The sequence below is a fragment of the Lingula anatina genome, chromosome 2 (assembly GCF_051362555.1).
Source record: "Lingula anatina isolate TDL-2025a chromosome 2, LinAna3.0, whole genome shotgun sequence".
Classification (NCBI taxonomy): domain Eukaryota; kingdom Metazoa; phylum Brachiopoda; class Lingulata; order Lingulida; family Lingulidae; genus Lingula; species Lingula anatina.
In genome coordinates, this window is record NC_141768.1 from 6390218 (window position 1) to 6416202 (window position 25985).

Sequence of the window (25985 nt, forward strand, 5' to 3'; positions counted from 1 at the left end):
TTTATATGAATTTGTCTTTATTCTCAAATTGCATTGAAATTGCATACATAATTGCACATTCATTGTAGAAGGCCAGTGATACATAATTGTGAATATTATCACCAACATGACATTCTTAAATAATCCAAGAAAACAAAGATTTTCAAAATAAGGGTTACAGGAGAGAAATTTGACCATACACATTTTTAATAGAAAAATAATCTAATATCTAAGCACATTTCATAAACAGAAGTAAAATCATTAATGTAATGAAGAAATCATCAGCACGTGCATGTAATTGCAAGCTTAGGATAAAAATTGATGATTCCAAAAAAACTAATACTGATATTTGATCAATCAATAAATACATAAAATGTAATTTGAGAAGAAAAGGTCTCAATCGAGTCAATATAAACTGGTTCTGTATATTCCCTGATTTAGTCAAATATCATATACTTATCATTTATCACTACTGGTGCTGTCTTTTCTTGATAAAATGTTTAATATAATAATTCATGCCAAATGGAATCATTCAGTGATAAAAGATGAGCAGTTTGTAAATACTTAGATTCAAAGTGTTCAACTGTGACATTTAAATACCATATATTTCATAAATAATTAAAGACAGCAAATAATAATTTCATAATTCAGTTCGGGTTTAGCTTTCCTTTCTCTTCCAATGTTAGAATTAATGAAAAAAATCTTAACAATTTAAATCACGGGGTACTACAAACACACACAAACATCTAGATTTAATATTAAGAAGAAAAAACTTTGTTCTATCATTTCCTAAAATTTTAGTGCATAGTTCAATCTTCTGATTGACCCGAGTTTGCCTTCTGTCCTGAAGTTTCTGCAATGAATTGTCTGAAAAATCAAACATAGAAATAAAAACAACTAGTTATTCACATAGCTTGCAATGGTATCGCTTGCAATATTGCTGTTTTACAAATGGAATGCTGAAATATAGACATCACTGAAAGAAGGTTCAATTTGTATAGTTTTGTTCACTGAGATGTGATCAAGTAAGCAGAGAAGCTGCATATGAATCAGTCATCATGCAAAGGTATAGAACTAAGCAAAATGACCTTTATTATTTCGATATTAATACCTAAGATCTCAATCAAGTTATTAGGACTTAAGTTCATTCTAAGTTGTTGAGTCTAGCTCCATAAGTCTCCAATTTGGGTCCTGTTGTAATGTGTCAGCCCTGTATAGAAGACATTCTAACACAGAAGACACTAATGCCAGGAGCAGGGAGTGGTTGGACTACACCAGCAGGGGAGGCTTTACCAGACAGCACGGAGAAACTATTGAAATGTGGCAGAAAGATGGGCAAAAAACTGGCCAATTTAAACTATGCAAATAAAAAAGATCACCAAAAAACTAACCAGACATTCTCTTCATACATGCAAATCATAAATGATTCTGTCAGAGTCTGAATGTTTTTTCTACTATGGAGATTTTCTCTCTCTCTCTCTCTCTCTCTCTCTCTCTCTCTCTCACACACACACACACACACACACACACACACACACACATAACATGCACTAGGAATTTTACTGGTAAACTTCTAACTATTGTTAAACTGATATAACTATTGTTAAACTGATAGAAATGAGCTACTCTTATAAAGGAGTAAGCAAAATGGAAAATTAAAAAAAAACATACTGAAAAACCTTAAATCCTAACATTCCCAAATGACAGAACTTCAATAACTTTAAGGATGGTCTACAATGAATGTACTGTAAGCACTTGTGCTCAGGAGTTTCCTGTGATTGACATGCTACTGAAAGAGGGTTGTAATTATGCAGATACAATAACTGTGGTTGAACCTGAAGTCAAAAGAGACAAGCAGGCGCACTACACGCAAACTGCCACTATCAATGATGAACAAACAACAATTCGTGTCACTTGTTGCCAAGTGCAGATTTTACAAGAACCATTTTGTGCCTTAATTATGGAAATATGAACTGTAGATGCAGGGCAGTTTTAAAATTTTAACCAAAGGCCACTAACCATAGGCTACTACTTTTACATCATGCCTCATGAATTTCACTTTGTCTAGTAAATGTATGACAAAAATTATGCTATTATAAGGTTCATGGTCCATGCAAATACACTTGTGCAAAATGACCAAGGTATTTTAGTCTCTGCAGCATTACAAGACAGTTTATTTTCACTGAGCAGTTCAAAAAACTGAATTATACCTCAAAGTAGCTGGTAAATTGGAAGACTTGTATATATCACGGTGTCCAAGACCCTCGGATTTATCAAAAGAAACCAGCTTCACTGCACCTGCACCTTTTTCTCTTGAGGAAACGGCCTTCTTGTACAACTGGAAAAAGTTGAAAGGGAATAAGTTACTCCCTGTAGATTCAATGAAATCATAAATATGGAAACACTCCTCACATTTTCTTTTGCTCTGATAATTTCTTTAAATTTTGTGAGAAAACTGGCATACTCACTAACTGCAAAGAACTTGTACTAAAGGCAAATATAAAAAGTAAAAAAGAAAAAAAAAGAAAACAATTAACCTTCACTCCCAGTTCATAAGGCACCATGTAATCATCCTCTGCATGGAGAATCATGATGGGACATGTCACAGCAGAAATGCTGGAAAATGAAAATAGTGTTATTTAAATACCATTTAGATATTAAAAGTTTTTCAGATGTCTGACTGTAGTTTAATACACCTATCTAACTAGTGAGTGGCACCATCAATAGGAAGAGAATTGACAATTAATGTAAGTAAAGACTTTAATGTTGAGTGTCTGGCATCAGACACATATTTAATATTTGTATTTAGAAAGGAGGACTCCTGCTTTGTCTTGTACTGAACTTGTACAGCAGAACATTAGAGGCCAAGGGGCAATTAGAGCAAGTCTTGGGATTTATTTTATCAGCACTAGGCTGGGATATTTCACATGGGTTGATTATTGAAAAGTGCAGCTCATACAAAAATGGTGCAGAAGACACATTTGGATACAATATCTTAAATGAATGGAAAATGATGACATTGGGTATTAAAAGGAAAACTATAAAAAATGTAATAAAAAAACAGTGCAATTATTTGCACCAATAATTTGGCTTAATGCCCTTAAACAAAGTGAAGATATACCCTCATTTACTACAGGGTGGTGCATCACCTACATTTGAATAAGGTGGGAATTACTATAAGCAACAAATAAATTTCACTTTCTCTCACGGTTTTTATTTCCTACTTTTGGTAGCCTTTCAAGCACTTATATGAGAAAAAAGCACCCACTTGAAGAGAAACACTGACTAACAGTGGATAAAAAAGACCCTTAAATATTTCAAAATGTCTAATACTAATAGTGGAAAAGGTACCTTTATGTTGAAAAAAAAAAAAAAAAGGAATTTTTTGCTAGGTGCCAATGTTACTTAAGCACAGCAAAATAAGTTAACTACATTGTTGCATGATAGAAATTTTTTCAGAAGTTTTTAAACTTTGGAAACAGTGTTGGAATGCAGCAGACTTTAATCATAAAATTTTTCTCAATGATCATTTTTCTAACTGTCAAGGGTGAGAAAAAACGGACAAGAACACATCAAACAGTTTTTGAGGAAGAAATGAGTCACTTAAGTACAGGTAATAGCCTCCACAGATCTGATACTATATAACCACAAGGCACAGCAGTGTGAATTGGTTTGTGAATCATAGTGACAAGAGCAGCATAATAATGATACACGTATTTAACTTAAAGAAGCAGTGTGGTAAGAATATACCAGTTGGCTGACAGTGTGGAGATAAAACATTTCATACTTTCTAGACCTGTACCCAGGGCTGGGGTGGGGGTTTATATGGACCCCACTTTCAGCAGGGAAAGGGTCTGCTCTGGGCAATATTTGATCTACATCTACATTTGATCTGTATGTACATGAAGGTTTCATGGTAAAAGGCCCACTTTTTTTAGAAAAAGAGTCCCCCCCCCCCACCCTGATATAAAGCTTAGGTGCCATTACACTGGGCTTCACTCTTTCACAACTATGAAAATTTCAAATTTTTAACAACTTTCACTAGTCTGGACTGTTATCTGCTTTGGTCGCCTGTTTGCCTTAACGGTGTCTCTGCCACTCTAAAGAAAATTGGCCACAGGTTGCTTTTTAGTCTTATTGTGTCGTTTTATTGCAGTCACCAACACAACTTGGTCACATCTTAAGCCTGCATTGATTTGTTGACCGCAATATGACTGCAACAGGCTTGCAATAATGCTTGTGAGTAAAAAATTCCTCAAAAGTTAGCTTCTGGATGCTACCAGTGACATTCCAAGCAACTTTAGTCTATTAGGACCTGTGAGACCCATAGAAAGTGACTTGAGAATTGTGAGACCTAGATACGCCATATTATGATACCCTCTTATAAGAGTCACTGGATCAGAGTTTTTTAACAGTTCCATGCACTTGCAAACCCTTAGGCGACCAGTAAAGAGTAATGGAAACCAAGAGAGAAGGGGGGGGGGGCTGGGAGACTATCGAAATCACGTGCCCACCACCTTGTAACCCCAGGGTGATTCTTTGTGACTGTTGGTCAATGTGGGTCTCCTAGTGGCTGCAAGCCTGGTGTAAACAGAGTTTTCTGTCCTATTTCCAGTCAACTCGAGTCTACCTAACTTGGTGCAACATAACTTGACAGGTTATCTTATTATGATATATTCAACATACAATGGTGTTAGGATCGAAGGACAACAGATGGTTAAGATCTTCTCTTCCAGATTTGTCTTGCTAAGATAGGTAATAACACCTTGCAAAATTTGATATTACAAATTTTCACATCGTCTTACATACATAAAACAGAATCCAACTCCAGAATAACACCCCATTTCCATAGATTAGATCGACCTACTTTAGATCGACCTAACTCCCTGGGGGTTCACGCTAAATAGCTGTCAGCCGGGCGGACACGAAAGTTAATTACCCTCTTACAGCTTGTAGTAGGTGGGACGAACATTTAAGTCGGATTATCTGAAAGTAATCTAGTGAGACTCCCCGCGGGGATAGATCGATCTAAAATCTATGGGAATGGAGCCTAAGTGTGGTAAAATATAAAACATCATTTAAACAGTCATGTTATGTAATACATTGTGTATGATCTATTGAAAGTGCTTTGTTGTTGCATTTTAATTTTGTAGTTGGTGTTATTAGTTCAAGAAGATTTTACATTGTGATTAAGGCTGCCAGTAATTACGCCTCGGGATATTCAGGGCACAGACCGTGATCATAAGACATACCGCGAATAGAAAATAGAATTTAGAAAATAGACATTGCATGTGAACGAAGCCAAAATGACATTATGGATATATTCAGGGAATGGTGGCCCTCCCTCTCTAGCAATACGTAAGCAGCTGTCTTACAGCTATATCCTGCCATGAGGTAATACAAAAGGAAATAAAAAAAGCTTTAAAAAATAGAGATGTTTTCATTTCCTATAATAAAAGATAAACTTCTGCCCTTTGCTCACACTTAGCAGATATGATAGGCTTCACTACTCCACCCTGGCCTCATTGTACTCTTAATCTTCTTTCACAATACATTCTATGTCACATAAAACACTTGTAGGCATGAGGTTTCATTCAGAAGAGCAATATCCCAAAATTGAATTAATTATAAAGCGGCAACCCGTAGTGCACTATTATCTCAATTCACAAACAATTTAGTTAATTTTCTCCAATTTGAAAGAAACTTGTGATGCTTTCAGGTGTGTTGCTGGAGCCACTTTTGAAGGGAGGATGCCTTAGTGGATTAGAACTATGTCCTTTTCTATAGAACAGCTGTCATTAGTTCTACCTCTGCAGTGCAGGAGACATGAAAGACGCCAGAGTTACTCACCGCCACCAGTTTGCAGGTCAGAGATTTGCAAAAACATTAACTTACCACATTCTGATGTCTCATTGTCAACTGAAATAAGATTCGGAAGTTGGGGACAAAGAGGATCAGACACCTGAGGACTCTGGAGAAAGAAAACCACAATCTCTGCAATATCCAGTTTAATTCTTTGGATTAGTTAGTCATTCACAACATCCTATCTTCAAGTTAATCTCCCCAATTACGTCAACCATTGTCCCTCAAGACGAAAACACAAGTATTCTTTTAAAATGTCACTATACTTCCTTATTATCAAATACTTCCTTTATTGTTTTAATGGTGAGTTTTTTCCCTTCATATCCCTGAGCCCCCTGAGGGGATGTGGCATAATCATAGTTCACAGCTCTTGTCACTTGTCTAATGTCACTAGTTACTGAAAGTTCAGAACAAGGATATTGTGCAACTGAGAACTAAATAAGGATCCAGTACATGAAATCAGTTGACTTTGTGCTTTACCTTTCCACATCAGTCCTACTGTCCAGTATTCAGTCTATGAAAGCTAATACCTATCAAGTTTGATAGGTCCTAGATGTTAGTAAAAAGTTCAACTAGGAAGTGTTTTGAAAAAAAAATACTAAATATAAATTACATATGTGGTTAGGAGATTTATAACAGCTGTGATATCTTTTTATTTTACCAAACTTTTTGGCAATAATTTTGATTATGAATAAAAATACCATCTAAAATTAAGTTACAGATACAGTTTACATGATTTGCAATGTCTTATATCTTGTTAAGTATTTTTATTGTATACCCCAAAAAAACTGCCCAAAGAAAAGTTGCATCCATTTTTTTGTTGGGTGTCTGGAAACGAGTGGTATGGACCATGATCTAAACACCTGTTTTAAGCACTACCAAGAAGTCACAACTTTTTTCAGTATTCAGGTCTATTCACAGGTCTCTGTCAGAGGTAGGTGTGGGAACCAGAATGTTACAACTTTAGCACAATACAAAATATAAAAAAATTTCCAAATAGCCTTCCTGATTCAAACCACTTCTAGTTTAAGATGTAATTCTACAAAACAGGAGTGGCGGAAATACTATTTTTACTGCCACAGGTCTATATTTGTATATTATGAGGATGATTTAACAACTGGATACAACTTGCATTTTTTTCTGCCATCTTGGATTGTGGTATGGGTAGAACATTTTTCTGCACTGCTGAATTTGATTGATAGATAATGGGCTTTTGTTAGCAAATCCGCCATGTCTTGACATCAGCATAATAAAGGAAATTAAAAATCACTGAATCTGAACTTGCAAAATCCAGTATTATTATTTTTTGATGTAATTCAATAAAACAGGAGTGGTAAAAATAATTCCACCTGTTTGTGTTTCAATGTTTAAAAAATGTTTCAATTATAGGGGATGACAGGCAATTATCTGCTGACTCAACACTGCTTTTCAGATTAAAAGTTTCATTAGCCTTTCTTTGATACCTCAACGTGGGAAAAATCAAGAAAATTAAAAGAAAGGTCTTATTTTAAATGCTGTCCTACAAAAATTCCAAATCATTTTTACTATTTAGACAATACAAACTTTTTGCAAAAATATCCTATGCATTTTCGTGTAAGATGGATTTCTTTTGTGTCAAAATTCTATTGACAATTATAATATTAATGACAGCAAAACATTTTGACCATAAAAATTCGGCGGGCCTTTTTTGTGTTGTAATATAGATCTCCCTTTTTGAAATTTGAGAAAGACAGAGCTAAAGACAAAGTTTGTGGGAGAAGAGAGAGAGAAAGAGAGAAGAAGAAGAAATGTAGGAAAGATTACCATCCATTTATAAGAACACCCAGATGAAATGGCTACATAACAAAAGAAAAAAAAATCACACAAAGTTAATAGATGGACGGCTGATATCAACCACTAACTGGACCACTATGTCAATCTTTCTCTTTTTTGTGGTAGAGCATTGAGGTCTGCCTGGCACAAACAAGGACAAGGCTCCAAAGATCACCTGTACTCATGCACTGCCAGTTATTACACACACAGGTACACCTCAATCTTCATAACACCCTGTCATTAAGACACATGATTCTGCAATGGGAGAGGAAGCCAAAATTACTACCTTGTGAGTAAGACTTAATGTTATCATAAAACATATCAGTGGACTAATGTACTTGCAACACATTAATGAAGTGACTCAACATATGTGTACATGTCTATGCATTATTACAATAAGCTGGGGGGGGGGGGGGGGGGGGGGGAATGTACCCGGCCATTCATGCTAGCAAGACAGACTGAAAATGCTTTACAATTAAGACATATAGCTTAGGTTTATCTCTAGACAAGAAATAATGATAGAACTCCAATATATATAAACTTCTAAGAATATCTAAAGAAAATAGAATAAAGTTTTATTTTCTGGTTTATTTTGCAATAACTTTGTTTCTTTTGAAACATTTCTACTGAAGGAAGACTGTGTCAAAAAGTTTGCTGAAGTCATATTTTGGTTGATGCATATGGCAGAGCTTATTTTTCTCAAAACATCTTGCTCTCTATTTCTACATCATTTTTTTCATTTCAAGTATGTTATTATTAAGGTGGCCTATTTTTGAAGTTCATAATGACTTGGAGAACAGACAGCCAGGGGCCAATTGCAAAGTTGAAAAGTGCATTCTTAAAATAAGTGGGTTCATTTTCAAGCCACCAAGTTGTACCATTGCACAGGACAACACCTATCAAAATACAAACATTACATGACAAAAGAAATCAGCTTTGAGAGCTTGGATATGACATTGCTGTTGTGAATGAGTGCTGATACAATTTCTTATTATAGCAAGGATGAACAATAATGTGCACACAAACCCTGGTATTTTAGTTACTAGACATCAGTGGCATCTACAACATGGCATGTACTCAGAACCACAAATTACAAACTGATATTATAAAGGGCATAAACAACAACAATCAACCTGGAAGATTCCCACACTTTGTGTTTTGTTTCATTGGGTTCCTGACTGCTTTTAAAGACTTGTAACAGTGTGAAAAAACTGTGATCATATCCAGGAAAAAATATCTATACAGTATTATTACTATGCAATATTGCAATCACACCTGTACCTGCAGTTTGACTCTCCCCCCCCCCCTCCCGGTTGCCCCCATAAGATCTCCCTTGACTTTTTGTTCTTCCATTACTATACAAAGATGCAATAAAAACCTGCAGTTTACCCCCCCCCCCTTACTGCCCAAACAAAACCTCCCTTGAATTTTTGTTTTTCCACAAGAAACAAATTAAGACCTGTGGTTAACATCACCTAAAATGCTTCATATAAATCATCATCAGAGCGAAGACAAAATACAAACTGGTATATACTCCTTTAGACAAAATTCAAAAATTCAAACACCAAATAAATGGATATTTGAAAGTAAAATTGATGCTAAACATAACCCCATCATCAATCCGTAATGTCATTTTAATGACAGGCTCACAGACAGTCAGCAGTCAGAGACAGAAAATAGTCTAAAAGTAATTCAATCATTATGAAGTCACCCAATGACAAGAACAGGGGGGTTTATCACTGTCATTATCTGGGGTGAAACTGCTGTTCTTCCTAAAGTGAAATACATTTGTTTCTAAATAACAAGCCATGGAAATATCAACATGCTTGTCTAGAAATGCCAAAAAACAAAGAGGGTCTTATTATGAAGAAAGTGGACAAGAATAGGTCTTGGACAATAGCATCATAATATGTGGGTGAAAAGGTTGGCACACTAGATTTTCAAAGAATGATGATGAACCTGCCAGTTTGGTAATACTAACTTCAGTGGCCCAGTAAACTGAGACCCTCCCTAAAAGATACATCTCTAGGGGACAGAGTGCAAATGACTTTACTTGAACTAAATATGCAAGTACATAACAATGCAAGGCCCCTGCCTTTCTTCCATATTTGACAAATGAAAGAATCGGTTCAATATACAGATATCTATTCCAAAGGCAACAGGGTGCACTTGCATTAAATCAACAATAATGTTCAAATTTTCACATGAAACAGATACTACCAGTTTACACTGGAACAAGTTGTAATAAAAATTTACGCAAATTTTGTTTACTGTCACTTAAAATATTTTAATTTACATATAGGGATACAACTAATATTCAAAAATATATATCTTCTTTTAATTTGGCTAAAAACAAGACACGTGATATGGTAGTGGACAATCACAAGCCTGACTAATGGACTCAAATTGACCACTTAAAGAAAGCGTTTTTCCTTTTCTAGGACCTGCCCACATCTAGGACAGTAAATAAGATGCTTATGGATAATAAACAGCAGTTAAGCAGCTTTTTATCTTCAATAATTATGGTCTAAGATAGAGCAAGGTTCCTTATCAGGATAACCACGGACTGTCACATAAAAACAAAGGCAAGTAAAAAAAAAAAATTCACCACCCTGGAGAAATTGGAGATGAAAATTTTTAAGGGCACAACTAAAGCAGGGATATGTTGATCAAAATTAATATCCCTTGTAAAATAATTTTTTGTGAAAAAAGCTTGCTCATTTTTTTTCTTAATTGGTTAGTTTTTGACTACTTAATAAATTAATCTTTTGTTAACTCTCTTGTAAGCCAAAAAAGAGTAGCTTACAATTATTAATTAGTTACTGAAAAAAACTTCCCCACTCTCCCTCTTTTGCCACACTGGTTTTTAAAACACCATTTTAGTCAAAAACCAAGAAACCAGAAACTTAATAAAAAAATCCCAATGAAATAGCTGTATTATCCAGATGAATGCTATGCCAATAACTTCATGTAGGAATAACATGGGGGGGGGGGTGCAATCAAGATTTTTGGTCTTGAAAAAAGAATAATTCTTTTCTTTTCACAAAAAAAAAAAAAAAAAAAAAAAAAATTACAGCAGATGTAATCACTAATTGCCCATGCATGGATGCAAGTGCACCTTCAAATGTAACATTGGTACCTGAATTTCAAGCTATTTTCTTTTAAATTGTTATATCCAACTGCTTATTTTCTTTTAAATTGCTATATCCAACTGCTAAGTTTTAACCACAAGATAATTTTCATTCTAATATCATTCTTCATGCAAAAAACACTTAAAAGAACAATAATCATAAACAAATAATTGTCTCAGTGTTGTTCTGCTACTGAAACAGGACTTAGGGCAGCACTCCCTGACAGAAGCAGATACTGCAGAGATTAATGAAGCCCATTTTTCCCTTTGATCTTTTTTACTGGCTAGCTAATTGTTTCGATCCTTCTTGCTGATGACCATTGGACACAGAAGTTTACACGGGTATTGTGTACCAACTCGACCTAAATGCTGTAAGCAGCTCAGGGGTAATCTATCAAGGTCTTCCACTCTTTCAATCCTTTCCCTCCCCATGCCCCATAAAATATACACCTACATACCATTGGTAGAGGACTGCCTTCTGCAGGGATAAGTCCAACCAAATATAATGATTAAATAGTTGAACAGCAAGAAATACCAACTAGAACAAGTTGGGAAGATGAGGATGTTTGGATTGAATTTTGTGCATCCTTAAATACATTAATAATAGAATTAGAATAATTTTTCACAACTTTTGGAATTATGTGTGAATGCATGTGGTTTGATTCTTTTGCTTACTGCTCATCATTCTGGAAATGAATGTCATTTTCTTCAATTGGATTGATGAATATCCACTCAAACATGGGTAAAAACCACCACAGCTGAAAAACAAAAGATGACAAATATCAGAAAGTGATTGGAATCAACTGCAAAAAGTATTATCTACCACAGTTATCAATGTGTATCAATCTTCTGTGCAGATAAAATAATGAATGTGTGTTGTTTGATGTGTGTTATCTGAGCGGCTTTACTAAGGGTATACCAAAACCAAAAAGATGCCACATTATCAGGAAGAAATAAACATGCCCTAGACTGTTTGATTAATCTGTATAAAGTGTGTGTTCTAGTTTGGAAATATAACCACAATGACTGAAAATGAAATGGAAATGTCAAGTGAGAAACGATGATGGTCACACTCACTAAGCCTAAGGGATGGCTGCTTGCTGCCTCACGGAGATTATTGAAAGGGGATTCCAGGATCATACCCTTTGGAGCTCTGCCTACAAATATAATAAAACATGGAATTAAATTCACTTACATAACACAGATTTAAAAATTTAAAAGAGTGAAAAATTGTATAAAAATTATGATATGGACATTTCACCACATTTACTTTACATTTGCACGTGAGAAGATGACTTCCATAGTATTTCATTTTTTTTTCAAATAGGTTTTTTCGGAAAATAAATAAACTGTAAAACTAGTGACAAAAATTTAGCTGAAAAAATGTCCTTGTAAATGAATCTTCATTTCTTAAAAAGTGAAATAAAGATTTATATTGATAAAAAAAATTAGTCTACAGAAAATCCTTAAACATATTTTCTACCAAAAAGGCAATTGGGGGTGGTATTTTGTGAAAGAAACACCCATTAATTTGGCCAAAAAGAGTTAACTCTGAATCAAGATTTGATCTAGATACTATGCCATTTTCTCAAGTTGAGTCAATTCAATTTGACTTTACAATTCAATAAAATTAACTCTGCTCCAAAACGAAAATGCTATAAATAAATAAATAAATAAATAAATAAATAAATAAATAAATAAATAAACTAAAATAGAAGTACCAAACACTGAAATGTTTATAGTTAACATACATAAAATCGAATCTTGGTGTTAAAAGATTCTTCAGTGCAAACCTATATTCAACCAAACATAACCTGGGAAGCAAACAAACACAAACACTTTGATGATTTTAAGCTGCATGTCTGTAAACATATAGAACAACAATCTATACTGATGTTATGAAAACTCTCCACATATGGATTACTAACATTTATTGGTAAGTCTATTTTAGGAACAATCTGATAAAATATGTCGTTGTAATAGTTGCCATTTGAACTCTAATGCCATGAGAAAGGAAACCCAACAGATTTAAATTGGTCTCCTGAAGTTCCATTTTGCTTTTGTCATTAACTTATTGTTTCCATTTGTTGGACACAACCTTTGTCACAACTAGGCTATGGCTAATCAACTCCTAATTAATCAGTGAATGGTACGACTTAAACCTAAGATAAAACAGAATATCTTGCAGCACCTTTTGTGTGGGCTTCATAGGGGGACAGTTTACCAGGCTTGACCACAAAATCAAGTATTTACATAGCGTTGTATTTATTCAGTAGGGGACACACTGTAATTGTCCCCTCCCCAGGTGGTTCTGTCCAGTACCAGGTCCTGTCCATTACTGGTCACCGTGGCATTGTGGAAACACATATTTTACTCCATAGGGGACCCTTGGTCACACAATCACGAATACAATTTAGTTGAGTAAAGTCAGAATCCGATACTGGTTACACGAGAGTCTATGACCACATATTAATCAATATACTATAACCAATGTCCCACTGGCTAGAATATCTTAGTTGTGTAACTTGTGGAGTGCCCTATCACATTAATGTTCATTTGAGAGCCTACTTTAAATGACTTGGACAATACGTCAAGAGCATTTAGGTTATTGTCACAGGTATTTTGAATAGAAAAATAACTATATATTTCATCTCAAAGTGAAAACATATTTTCTTATCTCTAAAAAGAAGAGAAAAAGTTTTAGAAATATCAAACATGATCTTTTTTCTTCCAGTTACTTGCTGTATTATCACTTAAGATGCAGACAAACCAAAGTGGCAAAGTGGCTGTGAACCCAACGCAGTTCCCTAAATTGAAATTGCATGTCTCCTCATATCAAGTACTGTACACACAGCTCATTCTCATCCTCCCCTTTCAGGATCCACCTTCATATCAAATTCTAATTATGTCCAAAATGATTCTTAAGTGCTCCTGAACTCTTATCCTTCCTTCCTTTGATGTACCCTTGCTGGAAGTCTTTAGTAGACTTATAATGGCAGACCTCTTTGCAAATCAATTTCTTCATTCATTACACAATAGCCCTAAATTGACTCCTATCTGTGCTAATGGACCACCTTCAACTTCTTCCATAAGTTCTTTTATCTAACAGGCCTATCTATACAATTCCCCTGCCTTTTTGTTGTATTAAAATAGATTATCTGCCATTACAATTCACTGAGAATAATATCCTCTATTTAGAAAATTTCTGAGAAGCAACGATACACAATTATAATTATATCTTTTTTATGTGATTGTTGATAAACTGTGCTCTCTAAAAATTCTCTAAAATTTCACATATCACTGCAATCACAAGCACCTTATTTTTCAGTTTTATGGCAGAGAAGCTATTGTTAAAGAAATATGCCTTACATTTTAAGTTGTCAGCACATCCAAGTTATAGTAAATCAACTAACTATAAAAACTATAAACACAAAGTAGAAATAGCTTGCATTATGACAGACATTCAACACCATTTCTCTGGATACAATTCTCATATTTTACATCAACATTTTTTTTATTTACCTATGGGAATATGCATGAAAAGTGCAACATTCTACATCTCACAGCACAAACAAAGTAGAGTAGCAGTTCAGGAGCACATTCAAGTCTGGACAAGCAACAATTTAATGAGCCTTAATGATGCGTTACATACCTTAGCATTACAATATAGATTAGCAGGTAGCAACATGGACAAAAGACCCCAAGGCGACAACTGGGGTGACACGCCGGGCAAACCCTTCAGTGTGCGTGATTACAGACAGAGGGTGACCACTAATACTCATACTGGTCAAACCAGAAGATGAATTATAAGAACAGAGAATGCTGATTCACATGCTTTGTGTGGCATCCCTTTTGACAACAAAGAGCATTTTGGGCAATTATGGAATTTTATGGATTTTGTAATCATCATTATTATTAGATGATATGAAAATGGCAATGTAAAGTAAGATAGTTATGTGTATTTCAGTTGTACAATGTAGATAAAATAAATTGGTTTGTCTAAAATAAATTGGCTCTCAATTGCTTTGTCTAAGAAAAATGTTTATTTCTGTATTTTAACTGTCTTTAATGAGTCAATATCAACAGAGCTTGGAATGGAATGGAAAAAAAGCAAGTTTCTCTTCAATAATCTTTATATCTCCTAATTTCTCTATCTATTCCCCTACCTACCTGTTACAAAATGCAGAATATATCTTGCACCAGACTTACTTCTCTAAATAGAAGACTATGAAGTTCTTGAGAAATGTATACTAAACAAAAAAAAAAAAAAATTTCACAAAATGAGAAGGAACTAGACAAGATTTTTGCTGACTTGGTAACCCCAACATTTGATATGGAATAAGAGAGAAACAGAGCCTTTTGTTAAGAATGGTAGCAGTACTTATTATGTTCGCATGGGCCACCCCTTATGGCAGAGGTAAAATGGAGAAGCCCTGGAGAAAGAAAAGGTGTAAAACAATTTATATGTGCACTAAACAAACGTCAAGTAGCATTACGATTGCATAATTACACAAATTTGCACTGAATCATAACCAAACATCTCAATTACACGCAAGGTTGCATAACTGAGCCCGAAATAGATGGGAAAATCAAATAAACACACTGCGTTTGAAAATTCATAATTGGTATTTGCGGGAAATAATGATTGGTGCTAAGGTGAGAAGATATTATCAAACAACCAATTTACAAAATTACAGGTGTAATGTTGTAATCAAGATGGAGGTTAATACTCCCTCTAAGGAAGTCTGATAAGATATTGACGGTGGGAGGTAGAACAAGGCGTTGCTACTAATCTCCAAAAACCTACTGATACATGTACACCGAGACTTCAGAGGAACAAGATTAAAGACAAACAAAGACCAAAAACTCACAAATCAAAGATGACTACTGAAGATGTTGAAATGCCAAATACATGAACAAATCAAACTTGTACAGCACAGAGCCATCATAAAAGAAACAGGCCAATTTTTAAAATTTTGTTTCATACATACAATAGGCCTTTTGCAGCTAGATGACAAGATGCTGACTTCTTTTATTTACTGGAAAGCTTGCTCCCCAGTAAAAAAAAAAGAATGCTGAAAAACAAGCTCTTCAGGATGAACCTGCTTGTTCAAAGTTGGTGTCATATTTATGTCTTCTTTGATCAAAGCTAAATGTGTAGGTTATTATGAACGTCAATCTAAATTTTGGTTCCCAAAGACCAACTCTCAATGAAAGTTTTTTCTGAAATATATGCTTTGCAGATACTCTTTTTATTGTCAACAATATCTAACACAGAAACTTTAACATGACTTTTTAAGTTATTTATGTAAAAAAAAATCAATCATATTTTAAAAATAAATTTACAAATAAAGCAGCAATTTCTGAATAGTCTTTCATTTTGCATAGAAGCAATCATGGATGTGTAACACAACCAAGACCTCTTGGCACATAGCACAATCATCATCTGAAGAGCACATTGCACACCTAACACATTTTGAATCCTTACCTTCACTGCACAGTTCCTTGGCTAGCTGCGTAGCAACCCTGAAATGAATGATTGACAAATTCAAATCAGCAAACAAAAAATGCAATATCTTCTGATAGTTCTATAAAGGTTCAAAATCCTCACGCTTATTGTCGTCAACAAAAGCTTTCACAAGAAATAACACAAGATGTCAAAAACTGGAGACAAAAAAGGCCACTAGAAACCCAGTAGATGGTGTTAAACTTTTTGTGTGATTATAATATTGCTCTTTCATAATTGTCAAAAAAAAACTAGAAAAAGAGATTGTTACCCAGCTCCCAGGGAATGTCCCCACAAAAAGATAGGTGTGTTATTTGATCTCTCTTTTATCCACTTGTAGGCAGCTTTACCATCCCTTATCAAACCAGGCTCACAAGGAAACGGACCTTTGGAATCTGCATAACCTGAATTACATATATAAGGATACATATTTATTCAAAGCAATATGACCATGAGAGGGATAGCACCATTGTATTTTTTTTTTTTCAAAACCAAATAAGTAAGTTATATCCTAATAAATCACTAATTGACCAAAATTATTTTGATGGATAATTATCAATCATGCTGAAACATTTTTTCATTTACTACACAAACACCTGATAGATAGGTGTGTGAAGTTTGTTTAAAAATTAAAAAGTGTAAAAAACTATGCAGCATAATTAAATCCTTTCTCATTTTATTATGTCAAAGCAAATAATCTCTAAAAAATTCTATGTGGTATCCTGAGCCCAACTTAAAAATATTTTATGAAGTAACGCAAAAACTTTTAAAACCACATTTACGTTTTTTTTTTAATGTTAATGTAATATGACACAATATGAAAGGAAATATCAACTTCAGTAAAAAGAAATACCCCTATAGTCCACAGCTATAACATGAAGCTCTAATGAAGATAGCACTGCATACAATGGAATGCGATGTCCTGAGCCCCTTGAAATTATAAAGAAGAAAAAAAATTAAAGGATCATATTTATAAATAAAACAAGAGCATCTTTGAATTGTGATATTCAAATAGTTAATCGCATACAATTGGTCACATAAACAGGCTAAATTGCAGCATCATTTTGAGTAGTGACATGCATATTTTTATTTATGCCATACAACAATTCAAGATTTGCCTCTCATTTATATTAGGAAAAATAACATCTACAATGAACAGACAATAAAGGGGAATGTATACCTTGTACCAGATTGTCCATGTAAATATAAAATAATAGGTTTTCCATCCTGAAGGGAAGTTATATGCTGTTTTTCATTCCCTACTTCTTTAGCTAAAGACTGTGGCAAAACATGCCTGAAAAAATGGTATAAAATACAGATCACAAAAAAAATCCTTACAAAAGAAAATTAACAGGAGAATTATTAAGATCCTCATCTTACTTCAAGCATTTCATGAAAATGAACTTATATTTAATGACTAATTTCAGGTAAAACCATGAGCATCCCAGCATTCAAGCAATGATAGTAAAAAGTAGTTTTATTTTGTCATGGAGAGTATGAAATTCAGTCTTCCCCATGGCCCTCACATAGTCCACCAAATATCAACACACATTATACTCAGATATATTTTTAAATAACATGCTGAATCATCAAAACCATACAGAATTATATACCAGGTACATCTTTGTCCAAACTCACCAAGCACCCAACTTTACACCATTGTCTTCTATATAGAAATTCCTAGTTGAGTTTAAACCATACATCTCAGGTTTGCTGACATCTTTGAACATATCAGGCCTAACTAAAATGTTATTTTAAAAATGCATTTATGTCTGATGCTGACACAGAAAATTAAGTATTATATATATATATATATATATATATATATATATATATATATATATATATATATATATATATATATATATATATATATATATATATATAATTTTTGTCTTCCAGCAACCACCATGACCAATTATTATAACTGTTTTGTGACAGGGTAATTAAACAATGCACCAACAATTAAAAACTACTCATAATCATTGTGTTTATTTAATTATATATAATAGTCTTTTAACTTTTGGTATTTTTAAATATAATAAATACACTAGCAGTTTCAAGTTCACAAAAAGGTGGTCAATAAAATAACTTAAAAGCAATAATAACTCTTCCTTTGAGATTCAAAATTCTGCAAGAAATATATTGTAAACAATGTATGGAAATATATCATATTGCATTTTACCACTAAAACGGCTGTTATTGTAGTAAAACTAAAATCTGTGCTTGTCAATAGGGCTTTCGATGCCTTTCTTACCGGTCGTCAAGGCATCCGTTGCCAATGACGTTGGGGTGTCACACGGATTCTCACATTCATTCGAGACCAAAATATCATATGGTGCCATAAGCGTGATGCAATCCTCAGACGTAAGTTGTGAGTTTTTCTACGTGTTGGAAAACGAAAAGCCCAGAACTGCACACATTGTAGACATAAATGCATTTTGAGCAATAAGACGAATATATTTTATGACCTTATATTATTGTTATATACTGTTGTTGTTGTCTGCTTTTCCTGCAGTTTTAAATAGGTCACCAGAAAATATCGGTCGATATTGCGTGACTATGCAATGTCAGAGAGGACTCCATCAGTTAAGAGATTTTAACAAAAAACCAAACGTTTAGGAAAAATCCTGGACTAACTTTGAATGCAGGAATGGGGTCGTTGGTAAGTATGGGAAAACTGCCGTTTACTCCAGGAAAATCCAAGTTTTGGCCAAAATGAAGAGTTATTATGACTTTAAGATTATAATTTTTAAAGCAATTGTAAGGCTTCTTACACATTGGTAAAAACACAACTCTGCTCATTATCCAGCTATTGGTCTTCACTATCACAGGTATCAGTACATAAATTATAAATAGCATCACTCCAATAGTTTTCAGGCACTTGTTTGACCAGGACCTGAAATAAAAAAATCCATAAAAGTAATATTTGTATTTTTAACATCACTAGTTTATAGACTGAGATGATATTAACATTTTAAAGCTGATAAATGGTATCCAGCTATAGATGTTAGATTAGATTTATTCTATTACATCTGGTTGCAGGATTTATGTGCATTTGTAAGATGATGTCTATGAGTCAATTACAGAGGGAGAGTACTTTTTTCATGGTCCGCATACTTGTAACTCTAAATGTGACCTTAATTTTATAAATTTTTATTTTTCTGCCATGTAAAATATGGACTAGCTATGAAAATACATCCAAAATCACAACTAGCACTTCTACCCCCACAACTATCCTCCTTCAAGAAACACAATTTTACAAATTACCATCAAACATTTTAATGTTATAAGTACAACGTAGATCTACACAAGTACTACTCAAGGCATTTTTATTAAAATAAAGATAGATATAAATGCTAAGGCTAATCTACATAATTGCACAATAAATACAAATAAAAATAGTTAACTGATTGATAATAAACATTGTTTTATTGATAGTAGTAGCACATACATTAGGCTAGCATGTAGGTTGTAGTAGACGTACAAGTTCTAGTACAGTAGTACAGTACATGTAGTGCATAAACTTAGCTGCAGTTTCATACCTCTGACTGCAAGTAATGTCCTCTTCTCTTCTTTTCTTCGAAACATTTTTCGTATCAAGCTTCTTTGTGCTTTTTTTCTTCATGTTTGCTTTTTCTTTTGTTTTTGAAACACTTCTTAATTGCATTTTATCTTAAAGTAAATAAATGTCTAACGATGTGTCTCACGCTTCCCTGTTGTCATCAATAGGTCAACCTGGGGTCAACTTTGTTCAAGGCAGCTGATTGGTGGTAAAAATTAGGCCACGCTTTTCGCCAATGAATATTGGTCTTGCATTGACTTTATGGGTTCTTGGAGGCAAGTTTCGAAGAGGGAACACCTGTAGAAAAGATGTTCGGAGAAAAAGCTCTAGAACTGATAAAAGAATTACAAAGATGCTTAGATGGATCTTTGCCTCCTTTCAATGTAAGTTATTTCGCTGTAACTAACGAATAACTAAAGACCGACAAAATAGAATAGGAGCGATTCTGAATGTCGAAAATGGTAATGAAAGTGCTGAAGTTTGTGTGTGTTTACTAGGTATGTATGATTGCCATTGTATTAATTAATTAAATTGAATTGGTTTACGACTTGTTACAGGAAGAGGGTGTTCGGCAGGTTTTAGAGGAAATGAAAGCATTGTTTGAACAGAACCAGGGGGATGTGTAAGTGTTTAAAGGAAGGTCAATCAATCAATCACACTGCTACTTCCAGTACATGTTAATGTCAGTGTTTCCAATAAGTGATACGTCATTAAACTTGTACTTACTTAATATTTTTCAAAGTTTTTTTCTGTAAATAGTTTATAAATATAACATATTTATACTGACTTAACATAATTCAAGTATTGTTATTATTGTTATTGTTAATATGTTATTGTTTTTATACTAATTTCCCAAATTATATTTTGTTTAGGAGTGCAACTGTAGCTGGTGAAACTGGTTTGTTTGCTGGTGTTCAACTAAGACATGCTGCATTAGAAAGAAATAAAAGATGCCTACTGGCTTATCTGTAAGTTTCAGCATGGATAGCAGTGTTTGAAATAACCAAAGGCCCTGACCCTAGGTGCAAAATTAATCCAATTAGATGACTGTATCAACCACGGTCTCTGTTTGAGTTACTCTCTTTCATAATAACCAGGATATTAAGTTGTCAGTCTCTCAAAGCATTTCTATAGAGATAATTGTAATGCAAAATGTGAAAAAGGCCATTGAAAACCGTACCTAGGTTTTCTGCACCCCCTTCTGGATTTCAATGAATATCTGATATGAATATATTTAATTTTTAATTTTAATTGAATTTCTTTTTTAGTGTTTAGCTATCCAGTGAAATTTATTCTCATTTCAGATACAATCGAATACAACAAATAAAAAAAATGAGGTGGGAATTCGGAAGTGTGCTTCCTCAAGATATAAGATACAATTTATCTGAACAAGAGGTCAGATAGTCACTTTGAATTTTAAAAAATCATTTTCCACATAGAAAGCTATTTATTAATTATATTTATTAAAAATAATTAACAACAGCATTTGCAGCTCTATAATTTAACAGAGAGATACAAAGGTCAAGTCCAATTCAGTTTATAGTTAATAATCACTGTTAGGATGTTTGTTAAAACCATTTATCAAAATCTGTTTCGTAGGTCCAGTGGTTTAATAGATATAATAAGTGCTTGGCTAATTACATGCGGTCAATTGGTGAGGATGGAGGCCTAGACTTGACACAAGACATCAAACCCCCCAAAACTTTATACATTGAGGTAAGGACCTTTTTTGTGATTTTCACCAAATAACGAAATCTCATGTCATCTTTGGACATATTCCAGAAAATTGATGTAATGATATAGCCTGACAAAGAAATTACACCATTGCACCATGTTAATTCCATACTGAATATTTGGGGCAAGTTTTACATTATGATTGGAGTAATTGAACTAAGCTAGGACTGCTGAACTTAATAGTCAACTATAAAACTGGAGTATTTGAATTCAGCTATGGCTGCTTTTAAGCTAAGACTGCTAAACTCAGACAACTACATATTTTGCTTAATTTGTTCAGGTTCGATGTACAACAGACCATGGAGAATTTGAAACCCAGGACGGGAATGTTTTAGTGCTGAAGAAAAATAGTCAGGTGAGGAAAAATATTGTAAAACTTTATGTAAGAAACTTTTGAATGAATTGGTTCTTTTCACTCAACTGGATCTATGTTAAGATAATTAAATTAACTTATCATTAAATTTAAATGTTTTGTTGGTATGTCTTAGAACATCAGAAGTTATATTTGTACATTTCAGCATTTTTTATTAAGATCAGAATGTGAGCACCTAATTCGGCAAGGGATCCTAGAACATATTGTCCATTGAGAAAGACTTGGGTGTCAAGACTGAAAGCTTTTCTGAATATGGTTGTTGATTATGGAGTTGTTGCACTTGTGAACAAAAAAAGTTTTTGAAAAGTAAACCGATTGCTGATTATAAGAAAAAAGAGGCAGTTTCTTGCAGACATTTTCTGCATTACACAATGCTCAGAATTACAAAAGTTTAAGTATACAAGACATATTTTATTTTTAACAGTAATTTCAGTGTAGCACCTTAATTTTTGTTTAAGGTCTGAGAAAAACTCTAAGTTCATGCAATCATAATTATTTATCAATTGTCTGCAAATTTATTATCGATTTGGTGAAATTTGGGTTATTTGGCTGAAAGACCAAAGATCTGCTGGCATGATCGCAGGTAATACATATACACGATGAGAAGCTTATTTCTTCAAAGAGTAGTTTATTTCAAGCTTGTCACCTCTCCTGTTGGTACAAAGAGATAATAATCATTGTTAATAACGTGTACTTGTAAAATAACATAACAATAAAAGGCCAAAAACATCCTGAAGTTGTTCTCACAGTGTTGTTTAAATAATCATGTAACAACAATAACCTGTTTGCTTTTGAAAGACAATGGAGTTCAAATTTAACCAACACGTTGAGCAAATGTCTGTAACATCTTTAAAATTGTCCCTTTCTGATTACGCCATGAATCAAGATAATCAAGACTCTTGGAAGCTTTGTCTCAACGGTAATTAGAAATTTCAACAAGTTATGCAATAAAGATAACAAAGCAGTACAATATGTGTAACTCCTGCATGCATGATCTGATCATAACTAATCATAATTTGGAACCCTCAGAATATCTGTGAGAACTGAGAAATTCAATTATGATCATTTTTCCCCTCCTGTCTGTAGAATATTTTTGAGAAACAATGTAAATTTTTTAAATAACTCTTTAATACTCTCCATAACAAGAAGGACAAATGATTCAAATTTTTTTATCATCAATTAAAGGCTGTAAAACCTAGAAAAAAAATTCAACTCTGAAACTGAGCAAAATTAGAAAAAGCCACGCTACATGAAAATATACAATCGAAACAAAGCGATCTAAATCAGACAGCCTTTTCAGATGAAATCAATTAATGAAAAGTCTAATTACTAGTTACTTTTATCTCACCATAATTCAAAAACAACCAAGGCACTGTTGTGGCATTATCATAATTAGGTTTTACTGTTGATATTCTGCATTTCATACTCCTCAAAGAGCAAGCCTTAACACTCCTCAACAGTAGTATGTCCATCTTCCACTCACTTCATCAGTCACTCTCCTCAGTAAATTTGGATTAGATAATTAAGTGATGCATATTTTCAACATGTTAGTAGTTACCATTGCTTAACCTCTATTTCTTGTACATTTTTCATATGCATTTTAGATGTTATGATCATTTTGATCAGTTTATAAAAGGTTATCTTTTTCTTAATTCAGCTTCACTGGTAAAAGGGGAAATGTTTTTTGAAAATTAACCAAGTCTAAAATGTCTATTACAAGCAAAATCGTTCTTTGTTTATACTGCCCAAATATTTTCAAATTATTAAATGAGATACATAGGATAAGTTTGTTATAAAATTAGTTAAAAATTAGAATACACTTTTCTCCTTCATATTATATCAAGATGGTTAATCTCTATAAGTTACATGTACCTCCAAATAGTTTCCATATGTGACCTTCATAATGCAGTTGAATTTGAAGACCAAACATGGAAATGTGTCCAAATGTAGTTAAAAGAAGTTACTGACAATTATTTATAATGGCAAAAACCAAAGCAAGGTCATGATAACTGAAAAAATGTATATCAAAAACATTCAACAATATCCAATAATTCTTTGGACATTTGTTTTGTCAAGGTAGTATGTGGTCCATATACAAAAGTTTAAATCATAATGCACTAATATTGGATTTTTTTAGTTTCTTTTTTTTTTCTCTCATAAATATAACCACCATATTATGATTAATATAGTTTATACAAAATGTCCCTCAACCAAGTTTATAACACACAAAAAGACATCCGCACAGATACAAAATTTTCCCTAATACGTGTAAAAAAAATTTTTTTTTGATCCCAGTAAAAATACACTCCAAATTGAAGTCAATTATTCACATCTTTCACCACACATCCATTCACATTCACAGAGATAAGAGTCAAAGAAGACAAAAGACTACTGTTCAGGAGCGTTCTGTGCTCTTTAAGAGGAAATGAAAGTACATATATATCATTCAAGTATTAAATATGATCATAGATTTTACATACCGATTTTTTTCTTAAAATTTTGATGCACAAGTTCTAAATTCAAGACAGAGACTAGTTGTTCTATTCACAAGTTTTTTTTTTCAATCATCTACTTCATTAAGCAGAAGGTGAAATATAACAAAAAAAAAAAAAAAAAGCAATATATTTTTACCCATCTGTATAAAATATCCACCGAAATGATCCTCAAGACAAAAAATATTTCACATTGGTCTTACTTTAAGATTGTAAATCTGTAATACTGATTTCACCTCTTGGTCCTTAAAACTTGGAAACAAGTGAATGTTGTGCTCTTTTCTGTGACAACCATATTTCATAGAGCCAAACATGGGTGCACCATTTTTTTTTCTCAAACTTCAGGTGATTGATTTGAGGTACTTCACCTTTCATAAACAATGATGACAACAATTTATAAATATAAAACAGTCTCACTATTTTTTCTCATGACCTATTCTTAAATACCTACCTATTTAACCCCATGATAATTAGTGAAGTATTTACAATGAAAAACTACATGAATATAAGCTATAGCTGATCAACATCTACATGTCTTATATTATATTCAGCTGAGTGTATATATGCAAGTGAACAAACTAGGTAGACATTTATCGATACATATGTTCATATCTACATGACAAATAACAGTATCAAATCTATTCTTTCCAAACCCATAGAAAAACAATGGAACAAGATTATGCCAGTGAAACAAATGAAACTGGACTGGCCACTTAAATTACTATTGCCTTCATGTTTTTGTTGTTTTTCTGAAAAGTTATTTAAACCAATAAATATATTTAAAAAAAACTGCATATTGCTGGAATGGGTAGTTGCATGGAAGCTCAAGACTGTAATCTCTATACAGGCCTGCCAGTGTTGCAATGTTTAACCAGAGCCTCCTGGCCCCTGCTGCCCCCTAGTGTTCATTGCTGGCATGTTCTGTTGCATGTGCTGCATAAATGAATTAAACAGCATTTTATAGGTGGCCTCATCCATCCCGTTTTCTCCAAAAGGAGAAGGCATACCTCCTTGCTTCTGTTCTGTTGGGGTAAAATTTCTCTGGCTGCTGGCCAGATTCTGTTGTTTTGAGGGCACGGTTGTTGTTTGCTGTTGTTGAATTGGCTGTGCTGGTGGTGGTGGGGATGGGGAAACATTCTGGCCATTGTGTGGCACTGTCTGTGGGGACCCTAACTGCCCTCTGGTGGTGGTTCTAGGAGACTCTCTCCTTGGAGTCTGTTGTGGTGATGACAGGCTTGATGAGAGGGATGCCTGGATTTCTTTGAACGCTTCGGACAGCATTTCTCTCATCTTTCTGGAAGTTTCATCTGAAGATCGCCTAGAAACCTGAATAAGGAACAAAAGTGGTGAAATAGTTTTTATTCAAATTATAACCTCAACTCTCTGAGTGCCAAATGTTTATCATTTCAGGATTTTCTAGTGTTGATTTGAGCAAGATAATGCCATAACTACAACTTACAACATGGGGGACCATTGGAAAATGTTCTATCTGCCATGATATAAAATTCTATCAGCTGGCATGTTCAACTAGT

The 25985-nt window shown here is 33.7% G+C and overlaps 3 protein-coding genes across 12 annotated transcripts in view; 1 reads left to right on the top strand and 2 right to left on the bottom strand.

Moving 5' to 3' along the window:
* Positions 1 to 20045, bottom strand: LOC106167616 (lysophosphatidylserine lipase ABHD12). 2 transcript variants are annotated; one of them, XM_087003710.1, is made up of 12 exons: positions 19835 to 20042; positions 19067 to 19188; positions 17928 to 18030; positions 17470 to 17583; positions 17143 to 17219; positions 16561 to 16693; positions 16272 to 16309; positions 11861 to 11940; positions 11459 to 11541; positions 2517 to 2595; positions 2190 to 2317; positions 1 to 846 (listed from the first exon to the last, which is right to left on the bottom strand). In XM_087003710.1, exons 1-12 carry the CDS (start codon positions 19957 to 19959, stop codon positions 789 to 791), a joined length of 1140 nt encoding a protein of 379 aa, XP_086859836.1. In that variant the 5' UTR covers positions 19960 to 20042; the 3' UTR covers positions 1 to 788. The 2 variants fall into 2 exon arrangements, with proteins under 2 accessions (XP_086859836.1, XP_086859837.1); XM_087003711.1 differs by lacking the exons at positions 2190 to 2317; positions 2517 to 2595 and having other exon boundaries at positions 19835 to 20045.
* On the top strand, positions 20031 to 22697 carry LOC106167595 (DNA replication complex GINS protein PSF1-like). Its single transcript, XM_013546397.2, has 7 exons — positions 20031 to 20237; positions 20412 to 20476; positions 20727 to 20822; positions 21159 to 21249; positions 21454 to 21570; positions 21869 to 21943; positions 22107 to 22697. Exons 1-7 carry the CDS (start codon positions 20163 to 20165, stop codon positions 22173 to 22175), a joined length of 588 nt encoding a protein of 195 aa, XP_013401851.1. The 5' UTR covers positions 20031 to 20162; the 3' UTR covers positions 22176 to 22697.
* The window catches only part of LOC106162032 (uncharacterized), a 40979-nt gene continuing 37444 nt past the window's right edge, over positions 22451 to 25985 (bottom strand). For 8 of the 9 annotated variants that reach the window (XM_087003704.1, XM_087003705.1, XM_013539130.2 and 5 more), the window contains one exon: positions 22570 to 25779. In XM_087003704.1, the coding sequence (XP_086859830.1) occupies positions 25321 to 25779 (459 nt within the window). In that variant the 3' untranslated portion in view covers positions 22570 to 25320. Of the gene's footprint in view, positions 25780 to 25985 lie in introns of all 9 variants that reach the window. The other variant, XM_087003708.1, reaches the window with a different exon arrangement.